Source organism: Cydia amplana, chromosome 25 (assembly GCF_948474715.1).
Source record: "Cydia amplana chromosome 25, ilCydAmpl1.1, whole genome shotgun sequence".
Taxonomy (NCBI): domain Eukaryota; kingdom Metazoa; phylum Arthropoda; class Insecta; order Lepidoptera; family Tortricidae; genus Cydia; species Cydia amplana.
The window spans coordinates 63,046-80,064 of NC_086093.1; the positions used below are offsets into that span (position 1 = coordinate 63,046).

Consider the following 17,019-nt stretch of genomic DNA (forward strand, 5'->3'; position numbering starts at 1 on the left):
AAACTGATGTATGGAGTGAGCAATCTATGTAAAAAAATTTTCTCTATGCCCTAGTATAGTTCTTTTTTCTTTTTTTTTTTTTTGTTATTAATGTGTATTTTTAGAGTGAGTTGACGAAGCCTGTTGCGGATTTTATCGCTGTAGTTTTTTGTGACGATGCCTGTAGCTGATTGTAAGTTTGTGTTTACCTGACGAAGCCTGCGTTGCGGATATAAAAGTATGGTCTCTGAATAAACTATATGCTGAGAAGGTAGTATAGCATATTAACATGGTAAAGGAGAGTAAAGAAATTCCAAGTGGTTCCAAGTACTATTTCAGAATTTTTATTTTTAAACCCCCCACGCAAAGAGAGGGGTGTTATAAGTTTAACGTCTGTATGTGTATCTGTCTGTGGTATCGTAGCTCCCAAACGGATGAACCGATTTTCGTTTAGTTTTTTTTGTGACACAGATAGTTTTATCCCGAGTGTTCTTAGCCATGTTTTATGAAAATCGATCTGTTCAGCCGTTTGAAGATCATCAGCTCTTAATAAACTTATAGTCAGGGGTTTTTTTTACATTTTTAATTTTGGTTAGGTTATTTACTCCAGCATTTCTATTTCTCAATTAAATAACTCAATCAATCAATCAATCAATCAATATTTTTATTTGTTAAACATAGGTACATAGGTGTTACAATTAATTACTTAGTATCACTATGTCTTACTTAGGTATACAAATTTAATTGCTTGGGAAGTTTAACAATAAACTGCATGCATAAATCTTACCTTATTCTAAACATTAAATAATTATTGCATTAAATTAAATTATATTATTGTCTCTTTTATATTCGTCAATGGAGTAATACGCTTTGTTTGATAAAAATGCAAACAGACGTCTCTTAAAGAGTATTATGTTGTCTTCATTTAAAATGCTATTTGGTAAAATATTAAAAATTCTTGATGCCATTCCAAAAATACTTTTTGATAATAATGCCGTGTTGAATGAGATGGTATTGCTAATCTTCCCTTGTTGACGTACACTATTAAAGCTTTGGAACAGATTTTTATTTTGCTTAACATAACATGCAATTTCATATATATATATAGGCAAGGAAGAGTCAGTACACGTAGTCCAAGAGTCTTTACAAGAGTCAGTTGGCGGAATACCACATACAGGGCTTTAAATACCGTTAAAAAGTTGGTATCGTTACCACAAGGTGACAGATTTAACGTTAAGTTGTAACTAACGTTAGACCAGGTACCGTTAGTTATACTACTCTTTACCGGTAACAAAATGGTAACGTTAGCAGCTGTCAATTTGAGCTAACGTTAAGTCAAAGGTATCGATACACCATTGTTAACGTTAGTAGGTAACGTTAACAGCTGCTTATTTACCGTTTGATTAACTGATAGGTGCCATCATCGTTGACAATCGAGCGAATGTTCATTCACTCTCAAGCAGAGATGGGCAATTTTAATAAAAAAACTTCCGTGAGACAAAGACATATTAAATGGAGATGGGCATTTCGTAATTGATTCCTGGTTCCACGATTACTCGAAATTACTTTGTAATCTGATTACCGATTCCCAGATTACTTTGTAATCTAACAATACCGAATTACTAATAGTGGAGTCAATATAAAGTTAAAGTTACATTAATTGCACAGTAAAATGTTTCTACACGGGTGAATTATATATCATATTGAATACCCGTCTGCGAATTAACAACTTGATATCTGTTCCCGTTTTTGAGAAATAACTTTTATTTTATTTTATATTTTATACTACCTAAACAGTAATTTCTAACTATATTTTTTTTGAAGAATGGGCTATGAAGCTTACACGACTACACGGTCAGAATTTCTCCCGACAATAATATTAATTATAGATTTAATGAAAAAAACAATAATTTTGTAAGTTTTCCATGACCGAGAATATCCCACACTGAGAGAAAAGTTTACTATTGTGGTTAATTTAATAGTAGGTATTTGTTTCGATCATGTTTAATTTATCTGCCCGAGGAACTGCTATATTCGCAGAATAGCAGCATGATTTTGGAAACAAACAGCAAATAATGTTCTACACAATTAATGGACACTTCTAGTTTTTTGGCAGTACATAACTGTACAAGTTATTGAAGACTACATACTTATTTTTCTCGCAATAATTAAATCAATTTCCAGCATAAAAAGTCAATGAAGTATGCTGTATTTCCAGGCTTCCACAGAGGCCAAGTCAAACTTTGTTTAAGATGTCAAAAAGATATCATTTTGTTATCATTCGCCCAACCGTCTCGCTCGCACCAATACATATTTCATCTAGTACGAGTGAAATGCACGCGCGAATGATATAAAATGACATCTTTTATAACAAAGTTCGAATTAGCATCAAGGTATATTAGGAAAATATACCTTATGACTTATGGCATTGCGTTAAGGTTTAATAATTCAATGCATAAAGTGTCTGTGTTTATGTGAAAAATGATAGGTGTCAATTTTTATATCTATTCACAAAACGTTTAGAATACAGGATGCACAGTCAGATATAAATAGACCCTTGAAGTCTTACAACTATCTATGATACTGGATCTCAAGCTTATTTGGTTAGTAAGTACCGTCCACCAAGTTATACTTCGAATAGCCACCCGGACAAATTCCAAAGCTAATTTCGAATTTTAAAATTTGACAATTCACGAGAAGAGTAACGTAACGTCAAAGGATATGTTTGTCCCTTTTCAACGATCCTGTCATCCGATGCTTGAGTAGAGAAACTAAAAGAAGCAAATGTCAGCAATTCGTAACGCTTAGTTTTTGTTAGCGATAGCGCATCGCGACATGAGTACTAGTATGAGCCTGGCCCTCGATTACGTATAATTGCAAGGAAACTTGGGATCAAGTTATCTTAGTCAATTTAGAGCAGTTGGAAATCAACTCATTGTGAAATTTTTGAACGTTTTCAAATAATTTGTTGGATTAAGTAGTAAAAGTGTTACAGTATGTTATATATTTGTGATCTACTCACAAGGCCCTTTCATTTGGTACCCCACATGGTATGTTTAAAAGAAAAATGGTAAAAACTTTGCATCACAGTAACTACCCTCACCACTTTCGCGCTTGTCATCTCATATATTTGTGTTCAGGATATTATACTGAATGCACTGATACCAAATAAATAAATAAATAAATAAATATTGGGGGACATCTTACACAGATCAACCTAGCCCCAAACTAAGCAAAGCTTGTACTATGGGTACTAGGCGACGATATACATACTTATATAGATAAATACATACTTATATACATAGAAAACATCCATGACTCCGGAACAAATATTAGTGTTCATCACACAAATAAATGCCCTTACCGGGATTCGAACCCAGGACCATCGGCTTAGCAGGCGGGGTCACTACCCACTAGGCCAGACCGGTCGTCAATACTAATAAATATACTCATATCCGAGACGACATGAGCGTAAATTTTTCTAGAAGACTTTTCGAGAAAAGGCCAGGCTACAATATCTTTACAGGTTGATTGATACTGAGTGTATTAACACGATATGACGTATTAAGACGATATGAACGAAAAGTAACCTAAAGCCACCCTACCAACATTTTCGTAACAATGAGAGATTACACTGATTTAAACTTTCACGATTTTTACACATTATTAAATTATACAACGATGTATAATTTAATAATGAGAGATTATTTCTTGGAAATAATGTTGTAATATAAACTCCTTGTAGAGCACCTACCTGCGAAGAGATCGTGCTGTCAAAGTTGTTAATGATTTAATATAATATTGTTAGTTAACTAAAGTTTTATTAATGCATCATTTCATCTTATACACCGCGGGATTTAATAACCCGAAAGATTTAAACCACGTATTTTTGACGACAGTACGCGTAAATAATGTTATATCAACATGGGTCCAATTATATATTTTAATTAAACTACTATTTCAGTACAAATTAAATCATATTAATTTACCGCTTCTTTGTGAACAAACCTTTATTCAGAGAGTGAGCGAGTTTAATTAATCTCAAGTAGAGAAACAGAGAGCGAGCATGACATTTCACGAATCACTCCGATATCATACGATGCACGGCGAATGCAGTGACATGTGTTCCATGACAAGAAGTGTCAAGTTATGTCTAGGATCATGTTTACGTTGAAATTATTTCAATTGATTGGCACCTCAAAATACCACAAATTGTATCAAAACTTTATTAATTACTACAATAGTAGGTACAGTGCAGTTATTATTGTTGAAACTTTGCGATAAAATCTTTTCCTTTGAGTGAGATAACCAAAGCCATTAACCATGATTATATCCGAAAGAAATCATGTCTCTTATTGTTTTAACTCATACTACAACTGGAAAGGGATGATTACTTTGTTAAAATCAATGAATGACCTTTTGTTAAAATATCGATCATGCTTATCAGTACGTATTTTAAATTATCGATGTGTTGATTTATACTGAGTAAAGTAAAATAAACAACTATGTTAAACAATTACGCTTTTTTATTAATTTAATGAATTAGGTTTTCACACCTGAGGATGCCAAAGACCGGGCAAAGTGGAGAAGGCTGAGCAGGAAAGCGGACCCTGGCGCTAGACCGGGAAAACGCTAGGTTGAAGAAGAAGAATGAATTAGGTTTTCGAAGTGTGTACCACCGTTTTCAGCACAAAGATTTAATTTTAAACGGATTTCATTATTTAGGTTTACAAAAGGTGTTCTTTATTTCTTCGGAAGCCGTTCGAATTTTTATTAATAATTCTTCTCCAGACTTCACTGGTGTTGAGTATTCCTTCCTTATCTTTCAGAGTTCCCCATAGAAAAAAAACCAATGGCGTTAAGTCGGGTGACCGGGCGGGTCAAGTTAGGACGTTGCTTCCACGGCCAATCCACCTCTCAGGGTATTGTTCGTCTAGCCAATTTACGAACTGGGAACGAGGCTGAAGTGGGTCCGTCGTGCCGGAAGCACATAGTTGACATAGTTCTTCGGGTTTCCAAATCCGTACACAAAGTGAATATCCGCTAAATGAGCCGGAGGATAATGCGGCATGGCGAATTTTATTTATTACAGTCAATCAAATTTAAAGATTTTATCTTGCGCATATCTTGACATCAATTTCGTCATTTTCGTCAAACTATCAGCCAGTTATCGTGAAGGTAAATAGATTGCACTCTCGTGATTGAGAACAGAACAAAATTTCGTTAGAAGTTCGAATTTGGCTAATAACCATGCAGTTAGTGCGTCTGCGTGTAAAATTAGTTGGTGGCTACGTCACGCATAAGGGTGTGTTAGAATTGAGATTTTTTAACTTGTGATTTGTTTTAAATAATTAATATCTCTTAAATTAAGGGTTTTTGGACTATGTGTTATATAACTTTATATACTCTAATTAGGATCTAAAATCGTTGGTTTAAATCTTTCGGGTAATAACCCCCGCGGTGTATATAACCCTATTACCCTTTGAATTACCTTTTTCACGTTTTCTACAGCAATGCAGTCGACTGCAGCAATTTTGAAGCGCGACATTGCTACCGACTGCATTACTGTGGTAAATGTCAAAATCGAAGTTCCTGTCTGGATTTTGGCGTCCATTAAAAATAAATAATCAAAGGAGGTCATCGATCAAATGGCCCGGAGGACAAGCCATCGTTAACTGGTAGAGAATGCCTTATGGCATTAAGTCCGCCTCTTGTACTATAAGGTTTTTCTTTTGTGCAATAAAGATTAACCACTTTATTCATAAACTTTACGGGCCTGATTTAGTTCAATTATGTTTATCCCTTACTTACAAATACATAAGTTAAAGTGACAGATAAGGACAAACGATTATTACTATTATTAGCTAATTGAAGTTTGTAGCGCGTTTATGAATAAGGGGTTAAAGAAATAAAATAAATACAGATGATGACAGTAATTATATACGCATTTTATTACGGAAAAAGATTTAATATTGGGTGTAAATGAAACGGGAATTGGAAATATAAAATAAAATGATATTATATTATTCATTTCCGTAAGTCAAACCATCATCTTTATTAGCATTGACATAACGCTCAACTTCGCACAAATCCGACTAAATTACATTTCAGCAACACCTCCATATTTCACAAAAAAAATCAAGACATTATCCAACCTATATAATCTTGACGTATATTATATCAAAGACGCCTGTACCTAATATAAACCGACCAAGTAACGAATTAGCTATACCATCATATTTAACAAACTAATTTATGACGTTTTGCAACCTTCTTATTTTGGCAAATATATTCCGACACAGCCGGGTGGTATTTTATCTGTCCAATCTCGGTCCATTGTGTATTTGCGTCTCACATTTTGCTTAATGAGAGAGTGATACGCAATGCATATTGGACAAAGATCTTAAACAAGTAGAAAACCACCTCTTTCATTTGATAAACATAAAGAATAATGACAAAAGACTATGAACTCTAACTACTAGAATTAAAGTTGAGTTTTACTAACGTACATAATTATCTTTAATGAATTTTGACTGATTCTATTTCAATTTGACAGAAGCCCTGCCGTATTTATGGTCAATAAGGTCTACTGGCCTTAAAATTGTGTATGAAATTACAAGCAAATATCAGCTTAAAGAATGATAGTGTTAACGTTAGTTTGGTAACGTTAGTTTATAATGTGAAATGGGTAACGTTAACAAGCCCTGCAATAAAAAGTAAAATTACCGGTAAAATTAACGTTAACGGTGAGTGAAAAATATATGCCGATGATAATGGCGATCGAACACGCCGGCATAGAAATCACAACGGACGCCATTAAAGCTAAGTTGATGGACATGGAACCGGAAAATAGTGATGTGACTAACGCTCTAGCATGTTTCCGCAGCCGACATGGCAGCCAACATAAGAAAAATAACAAGTCTGTGGTTCGCAAGGATGGCGCGGCCGCACAGACGTCACCTGTCAATGTCAAGGAGAAACGAAACGTCAACGTCAAATGTTATAACTGTAAACAGCAAGGGCATTATCGTAATCAATGCGACAAAGCCGACAAATTTGAACGTGAAAACAAAACAAGTCATGCTTTTAGTGCTGTATTTTATACCGGAGACTTTCAGAAAAGTGATTTCTACGTTGACAGCGGTGCGAGTTCTCACATTACTTGCAATAAACATTGGGTGATTGATGCTTGTTATTCAGGCTCTTTTGATAAAGAAATTATGGTCGCTAACAAGACTAGAGTGCCTGTGATATGTAGCGGAAATATGAATATCACGACTACAACTAAAGAGTGTGATTACGACATAGTGGTCGAAAATGTACTGTGTGTTCCTAGCCTGACTACAAACCTTTTGTCAGTTAGTCAATTGATAAAACAAGGAAATAAGGTGAAGTTTACGATCAATGGGTGTAAAATCTTTAATAAGAGGAAGAAATTGGTAGCTACAGCCACACTTATAAATGGTGTTTATAAACTAGACACAGTGACGTGTTTTGTGGCTTCAGTAGTGGAATCGCCGTCCCTTTGGCACCGTCGTCTTGGGCACGTTTGTAGTCATAGCATGAATAAAATGCAGAATGCTGTAGAAGGCATCAGGTTGGAAGAGAAGGCAGATATTAGCAAGTCAAATTGTGTTGTGTGCTGCGAGGGAAAGCAGAGTCGGTTGCCTTTTGCTAATGAAGGTAACAGAAGTACAGAGCTGCTGAATGTAGTGCATTGTGATGTTGCAGGCCCCATGGAAAGTCCGTCTCTTGGAGGCTCCAGGTACTTTCTTCTCTTTATCGATGATTACAGCCGCATGACTCATGTGTTTTTCTTAAAGAATAAAAGTGAAGCTCTACAGTGTTTTATGAAATATAAAGCAAAGGTAGAGAATTTTACATCAAAGAAAATAAGGAACCTACGCAGTGATAATGGTGGAGAATTTTGTAATTTAGATTTCGATAATTATTTAAAGCAAGCCGGAATAATTCATCAGAAGTCAAATCCATACACGCCCGAACAGAACGGTCTGAGTGAGAGGACAATACGTACGGTCACAGAGAAGGCCAGGTGCCTCTTGTTCGAAGCAAATCTCAGCAAAGAATTTTGGGCAGAAGCCATTAATTGTGCTGTTTATTTACAGAACCGCATTGTGAAAAATGGACTGAATGATCGTACACCGTATGAGCTGTGGACAGGGAAGAAGCCAAATCTTGCTCACATCAGAATATTTGGCAGCACAGTCATGAAGCATATACCAAAAGAAAAGAGACACAAGTGGGACAAGAAATCAGAAAAATGCATACTTATTGGTTATCCTGAGGATGTCAAGGGGTACAGAGTATACAACCCTACAACTAGAAGTATCACAACTAGTCGTGATGTCATCATTATGGAAGATAAGCATACTCGCCAAGAAACTCTTGTTCCAGTGAATGATATGCTAGAAGAGTCTGCGCAGAGCCCAGGTCCACAATGCCCAGAACCAGTGGGGGACACAGACAAGGTCAGTGAGCTAGAGGACTCATTTGTTTCCACAGGTAGCATAAATTTGAATGATGAAACTTATGTGCCCTCGGAAGAGTCGGCAGTCTCTGATGAAGACCCAAATACAGATAATAGAAGGGATTTTCCAGTGAGACAAAGAAGAAAACCTGACATGTATGGTTTTATGTGCATGAACGATGACCAACCTCATAATGAGCTCACACTGAAAGAAGCACTAGAAGGACCAGAGAAGGAGTTTTGGGAACAGGCTGTGCAGGACGAGCTGCAGAGTTTCCAGGACAACAAAGCTTGGGAAATTGTCGATGCTCCAAGTGGTGGTACAATAGTGAAGTGTAAGTGGGTTCTTAAAAAGAAGTGTGACTCAGACAATAATGTGCGGTATCGGGCAAGGCTCGTGGCTAAAGGGTGTACTCAAAAGTATGGTGTAGATTATGAAGAGACATTTTCTCCAGTAGTTAGACATACTACGTTAAGGCTTTTGTTTGCACTGTCGGTTCAGTTAAACTTAGATGTAATTCATCTTGATGTCAAGACAGCGTTTTTAAACGGGGACCTAGATGAGACTATATACATGCAGAAACCAGAAGGTTTAGTCTGTACTGATGACAAAAAGGTTCTTAAATTAAATAAAGCTATATATGGTCTCAAACAGGCATCCCGTGCTTGGCATAAAAAAGTGGACAGTTGTATGTTAGCCGATGGTTATAATAAATCTAAAATAGAACCATGTTTATATACTAAAATTGTTGGTAATTATAAAACCATGGTAACATTATATGTAGACGATTTCTTGATTTTTTCAAATGACCCACAGGAATTAAAACATCTGAAAGAAATGTTAAATAGTAATTTTAAAATTAAAGACTTGGGTCGAGTCAGAGAATGTCTTGGTATGTCAGTTAAATTTGATACACAAAATAATATTGTTACTCTAAGTCAAGAAAAATATATTGATCAGATATTAAAGAAGTTCAATATGTCAGAATGTAAGACAGCAAATACTCCAATGGAGGCAAATTTGAAGAGTAAGAAGGAAAATGTTACATCCTGCCATAATCCCTACCAACAGCTTATAGGTAGCTTAATGTACCTAGCGGTCTTAACACGACCTGACATAGCTTATTCTGTGTCATACCTTAGTCAATTTAATAACTGTAATAATGAAGAACAGTGGATTTATGCAAAAAGAGTTCTAAGATACTTAAAGAAAACTAAAAATATAGGTTTAAGATATTGTAAAAATGGTAATGTCAATATTCAGGGCTTTGTAGATTCAGATTGGTGTAGTGATATTAATGATAGGAAATCATACACAGGGTTTTGTTTTACAATGTCTGGATCGGTCATATCTTGGAGCTGTAGTAAACAAAAATGTATATCGCTTTCGAGTACCGAAGCAGAATATGTTAGTATTTCAGAAGCCTGTAAGGAGGCGGTATATTTAAGAAACTTACAGTATGAAATCACAAAGAAAATGTATAAAATTACTTTGCATAATGACAATCAAAGTGCACACAAATTGTTAGTTAATCCTGTATTTCATAACAGAACTAAACACATTGATGTAAGATTTCATTATTGTAGAGACCTGATAACAAAAGATATTGTTATAGTAAAATATTTATGCACAGCTGATATGCCAGCTGATTTACTTACAAAAAGTTTATGCACTGTTAAGCATTACAAATTTATGGATGCCTTAGGCATTGTAAAAGTGTAGCGGCAACCATTATTTTGTTTTGCCATTTAGTTATTTTAAGATATATTTTGAGTGGGGGTGTTGTAAATATCAAAATATGCATAACTACTAGCGCCATCTATGCGCAACATGTAAGAAACTTCTCAGTTAATAAAGCAGTCACTTCATATCATTCGAACGAAACTCGTCGTTTTATTTTATAGCTAACGTTATAATAATGTTAAGTTATCAAGTATCGTTACCATTTACTACCGGTAATAAGGTATTTTTATGATTTTAACGTTAAGTAACGTTACTTTATAATGTGAATTGGTAACGTTAACAAGCCCTGACCACATACGGCGCGAATACATTTTTTCTGATTTTTGAAAATCATCTCACGATCAGTACAATTGCCCCAAAACATAATTCCATAACGTAATGTTGAGGTTACATAGGCATGATATGATGTGAGAACCGCTGATTGGTTTACCAACTTGTGCAAGTTATACAAAGCAAAATAATATTTATTAAGTTTATTACATATTATTTCTGCTTGGTTCTCCCATGTCAACTTATTATCTAATCTTAATCCTAAAAACATTGTCGCATTTGTTTTTTCTATTATATGGTCATTATAAACTACAGTCAAATTATTTATTTTGGTAGTCCGTTTTTTAAAGTTCATTATTTTAGTTATGTCAAGATTTATTTTTAAATTATTTTCATCAAGCCATGCAATTACAGTATGTAATGTCCTATTTATGTCTGACTCATAAGTGCTTATATCTATATTTGCGTTTTTTGCCGAGAAAATTATCGTACTATCGTCCGCAAAGAGGACCATAGGGAATTCGGTCGCTCTAGGTACGTCGTTAATATACCTATATTAAAAATAACAGAGGCCCCAGGATGCTTCCTTGTGGTACCCCATACTTTATTTCTCTGATGTCTGACGAATATGTAACTTCAGTTTTAGACTTGACGCATAATTGACCGACTTGCGTTATTTGTTTACGACTGTCTAGATATGATTTTATTAGGTCATGCACATTTCCGCGTACTCCATATTGATATAGTTTGCCTAGTAAGATATTGTGATCAACAAAGTCAAAAGCCTTTGACATGTCCATGTAGAGAGCACTGACGGGAATCCTTTTATCTACATTTAACATAACTGGTTTTAGCATGTCATAAATAGCCATGTTTATTGATCGATTCTTCCGGAAACCTTTTTGTTCATTTGCAAGCAGGTTTTTTGTTTCAAAATATTGATAGAGCCTGTTATGTATTACCTTTTCAATAATTTTTGAGAAATTGGAGAGCAATGCATTGGACGGTAGTTTTTTGGGTTTTCTTTGTCTCCTTTCTTATAAATTGGTTTCACGATAGCTATTTTTATGATATCTGGAAAAACACCGGTCTCTATGCAAAGATTTACAATATAACTGAGTGGCTTAATGATAACACTACAGGATTTTTTTATGATTCTCGTTGATATGTCATCATATCCCGTACTGTTTCTATTTTTTAAAGAGTTTATAATCACAAGTATTTCATTTAAATTCGTCGGTCTTACAAAAACAGAATTAGGCGTGTTTTTGATTAGATTGCGATGTCGATTTTTATCATTATTATTATTGGTTTGACTACACTTAATGTCAGTATGGATACTTTCAATAAAATAGTTGTTAAATGTTTGCGCAATATCTAAAGGCTTTGTTACTGTTACATCTCCAACTTTTATCTGTCGAATACCTTCTTTTGGATGGGTTGATTTGGGTCCATTAATAATGTTCCAGGTCGCTTTTGATTTGTTCGACGAGTTCTTTATATAAAAATGACTGCCAGTGAAATCTAAAAATCTAAATCAAGTTCATTAGAAGCGCGGCGTTTGTCTATAGGATCATAACAACCTAGGTATACTGGGTCAAGCAAATCTTGTCAGTAGTAAAAGGCGGCAAATTTTAAAAATCGCGGGTTAGGTTAGGCCATGTGTTTTATCTGAATAATGTGGCTCGTCAAAATGCACCTGCATGATTATTGTAAACGGTATGTTACGTAAATGCAATTATCTATCTATACCTTTAAACGAGCAATTCTTGCATATTTATATATATTTCGGGGATCTCGGGAACGGCTCTAACGATTTCGATGAAATTTGCTATATGGGGGTTTTCGGGGGCGAAAAATCGATCTTGCTAGGTTTTGCCTCTGGGAAAACGCGCATTTTTGAGTTTTTGTATGTTTTCCGAGCAAAGCTCGGTCTCCCAGATTATTATTACTTTATTCAATACAAAGTGGTGTTTACCTTTAAGTAATTGTCACGCTTAGCGAAAATAGTCAAAAAGTTTAGTTATATTTTACAAAGTGTAAACAATTGTTGGTGAACCAATAAAAAAAAGAACAATTCACTAACAATGCCCGGGCACGCACATTGCGTTCGTTCTGCGTTCGGAGAAGGGCTGCAACTTATCAAAAGCTGGCTTCCTCTTCTAGACGGATCTCCCTTGTCAAATTTCAGAGACAGTCCTGGGGATCGAGCTGAACGCGCAGAAGGAGCGGCACCACGTGTTCATCGAGGCCTTCGACGTGATCATCCAGATCCTCGCCAAGCGGATGCTGTCGCCCTGGCTCTACTGGGACTGGGTCTTCAGGCTCACACCCCACTACAAACCTTTCACCACGCAGAGGAAGATAGTTTTCGACTTTTTTGATAAGGTTGGATTTTTTTTTTCACAATCTACTGCATTCCATCTACTCCATCTCGCGTTGAATGATGGTCCCTATGACAGTTCTTAGAGTCTGTTATTGGTTGGGCTTAGTTGAAATAAAATTTACCTTAAAAAAAAAGTAAAACCGACTTCAAAAAATATTAATTACTATATATTATGCCGTTTTATATGCGCTAGCAATTTAAATGTTTTAAGTCGATGCCAAGCCAAATACTGGTGCCAAGCTAAAATTTATATGGGGCTTTCTTTCTTATAAAACTACACCAGGGTCGGCATTCGATTTGACGGAGTGTTGACACTGTTACCGCTATTAAAATTTGGCTTGGCACGAACATCAAACGTTTCAATTACTAGCGCATATAAAACGGGATAATATTTTATTTTATCCTTTTTGAAGTCTGTTTTAATTTTATTTAAAGATTAATTTTATTTTTCCATTTTTAGTTTTAAGTTTTTCTTTGATGCATCATTCTGTAAGACTCGGCCCTTCTGGCCAAACTGTCATGTCACTAAAAAATTTTGCACTTCGGGTACGTATCAATGTTCAAGGTCTGGATCTGAAGCTATCAATATGAGGAGTTGGACCGCATGGAACCCATCATCAGAATTCAGAACTAGATCTTAATAAAAATGTTCCTTCAGAACTTACTTGCTTAACAAACATAACGAAGAGGACAAATCGCCAAAAGTGAAATATGCGTCGTTGAAGAGTTACTTTCCGTTCTGATCATCAACACCAGTTCCACTTCATCAAATGCGACAGTTTTAAAATGTAAATGCTTGATATTCTGATGACAAAAATCTCTATTATGAATATTATGATTTGAGGCATATTTGAGGAGTTCCCTCGATTCTTTATGGATGCCAACATCAGAACTTGAGCTTGACATAAATGTAGCTTAAAAACCTTGCTTCACTACATAATAATGTTACGCCATACGCTTAAATAAATAAATACCAAATATAAGGAAGAGGATGTATGCCCTTGGGTACGACATAGTGTAACAATTTTTCTTTTTTACCATCATATGCAATATCATGTTGTCTACACCTATGATCGACGAATAAAGAATATATGGAGTGACAAACATTAAAAAAAAAAAAAAACCGAATTGATAACCTCCTTCTTTTGAGATTTGGTAGTTGGTTAAAAATAAACTGTCATAGGGACCATCATTTGACGCGAGAGATCCATCCGAATTTTGACAAAACTTGCTATTATTAGTGTTGGTTAAGATTTGAGTCCTCTGCTTTAACACTGGACTCAGTCAGGACTCGAATCTAAGCTTAAAAAGTTCTCTTCAACTTGAGAACAGTTTTTTGCAGAGACTTGAGTCCTTTTCAGAGAACTGTCGTTTACAAAAAAATCTAAAAGCATTTTCTCTATGTAAAATTCATGGGTCATTCCCAAAACTCAAACCTATAAAATTGTTGACGGAATATTTATTTGGACGCTCGAGTCCTTTTAAATTACGCTTAAAAAACGCAATAAAGGACTCGACTCGAGACTTAAAAGACTCTTAAGTTTTTTTTTGTGCCGTCTCAAAACTCAAAAGTCTCGAGTTCCTTCCAACACCAGCTAAGTATTATATGTATAGTAATGGCTATTTTGTGTTTGTTATAGGTTATACGTGACAGAAGAAAACAACTGGCAGAACAGGGGGCTGACGAGGGTAGGTACCTCATTGAGTACTAAGAGGAAAGGAGAAACGTATATGACATTTATTGTGGTTTACTACTGGCCCCAATTTCACCACGGTGACAGGTGCGACAATTGTAAAACATCACTGTTGCTGACGTCACAGGCGTCCATGGGCTACGGTTACCGCTTACCATCGGGCGGGCCGTATTCCTGTTTGCCACCATCATTGTATTATTTAAAAAAACATTATTACATCGGGAGAAAAACAGATATTTCTCTTGCGAAGTTTCTGACAATTGTCACAAGATTCAAAAGAATTGTCGGTAATTCTTGACAGGAAATGAGTTCTGTGTCGGAATTTCGTGACAATTGTCGTGTTTCGTCACTTAGAGACATTTACATCTCTAAATAATTTTAGATTATAGTTAAGACTCTCGCTAGGTGGTTGGATCAAGGGCCAGATGCAGAAGGCGGTGATCTTGGACACGGCGCGGATAGTCCGCCGGTTCCTCTCTCTGCGGCCCTGACCACCGGTAGCTTGGGCCCTGCCCCGCTGCCGGCGGCATTCTAGGTTAGGTTTTTTATAATGTGTTTATATGTATTTTTTTATTGTTTTGTAAGTGTTTTTATATTTTACTTTTATATTCATATTATAAATAACCTAACTTAAGAGGAAAAATAAATAAAGAGAATAATAATAATAATAAAAAAAAAAAAAAAAAAAAAAAAAAAAACCGCTGACACTGACAGACGTCCTTTTACATTTCTTTTGATAAAATATATTTTTAAATGTGGTTTTTGCCTTAAAATACTGTTAAATACTCATGTGTGAACCGAGTTATGCGTAAATCATGCGGACAATTGATAATTATGATTAAAAACATCGCGACCATGGGTGCGTTGTGACCTATGTTGACATTTGTCATACTTCACTGGCAAAACCACCACAATAAGAAATGATAACGAGGAGTCGAGCAAAAGCGGCAACAACAAGCGCACGCCCACCACCCCCGCCCGCCTCGTCCAGTTCCTCGTCCACACCGTCGTCAGGTGACGAGTTCACAACGGCGCCTGACACAGACGGGTCCAGTAACGAGAGCGGGCCGCCGCCGCCGCCGCCACGACCACCTGCGCGACGAGGGCGGCCACCGCTGCCGGCACGCTTGGGGCCTGCGGGACATCCTGCCCCGCCCACGGCTCCCGCTGCCGGTGGTATAGTGCGTCGCATGAGATGGACTCGGCAAATGAACGAGAATGTCATGCGCGCCTATTATGGGGCTACAGAGGGGGGAACACAACTATCCGCCTATCGTTCAAGAATACTGCCTCTGTTTCAGGCTCTTGAACCCACCATCACCGTGTCGGAGCAACGATTATCGGATCAGGTGCGCGTCATTCAGCGGCTAAAGCGGTTGGATGACTCGACACTTGATCGGCTTCGCCTGGAGGCTCTCTCTGCTCGCGCGGCCTCCACCTCGGCGCGGGACCCGCCCGCGACGTTGCCGGATTCGGTGCCCGCACCCGACCAGACACCGGGGGCACCGCGGGTGGATCTCAACGCCGACGAGGAGGAGATCGCGCAGAGTGTGAGTAGTACAGCCAATGAGCATCTGAGGAGGACTCTGGATGAGGCGATTACGCAGTATCGCTCCACTCCCAACACTAGGCCACGATTACCACGTTTGCCTATGAATAGACGCAATCTAGCGCTAATGGGAGCCCTAAACGCTTTACTAGAGCCATATCTACGGACTAGTAAAGATTTAGATGATACGCACGCGATCATGTATTGCGGAGCCATCGCGGCGTGCCGTGTTGCACGAGTCAAGTTTCCGGACTCTGAACGTGCACCTAGGACCGCCGGAGGTGCCCCCGCATGGCAAATACGGATCGAGCGACGTATCAGCTCCTTTAGGACTCTTATCGCAAAGCTGATCTGCTTCAGGGGGGGCAACAATCGCCCCCGAGTAATGCGCTTTGTAAACCAGGCGTTTGCGGGGACGGATATCAGGCCCCGCGACTACATGGCCAACGTTATGGAGCGCATCGACTTTCTAAAGCAGAAAGTCTACGCATGGGCAAACCGTATTCGCCGCTACAGAGAGCGTGTGGATCGATTCCAGCAGAATCGTCTTTTCCAGAGTGACCAAAGGAAGGTGTACCGAAAGTGGGAGGAAACCAACCTTCGTGAGTCCGACACGCAGCCGCCGGATCCTACTGTCATGACTGACTTCTGGCGTAGCATCTGGTCGGTGCCTGTCGGACACACCGAGGGGGGTTGGATGAATGTTGTCGAGCGTGAGTGCGAGTCCATCGAACCTATGGGGGTAGTCACTATCACCCCCGATGACGTAAGTTGTGCCATCCGCACGGCCCAGAACTGGAAAAGTCCTGGGCCGGATGGATTGCACAACTTCTGGCTAAAATGGTTCCGATGCTCGCACTCGTGCTTGGCAGCACAATTTCAACAAGCCCTCGAGCTTGGTTCTCTCCC

The 17,019-nt window shown here is 37.5% G+C and overlaps 1 protein-coding gene across 1 annotated transcript in view; it reads left to right on the forward strand.

Moving 5' to 3' along the window:
• LOC134659513 (cytochrome P450 4d2-like) overlaps positions 1–17,019 on the forward strand; it is a 33,726-nt gene that overhangs the window by 6,064 nt on the left and 10,643 nt on the right. The window contains exons 5-6 of the mRNA XM_063515172.1: positions 12,673–12,869; positions 14,508–14,556. Coding sequence (XP_063371242.1) covers positions 12,673–12,869; positions 14,508–14,556 — 246 coding nt within the window. The remainder of the gene's footprint in view (positions 1–12,672; positions 12,870–14,507; positions 14,557–17,019) is intronic.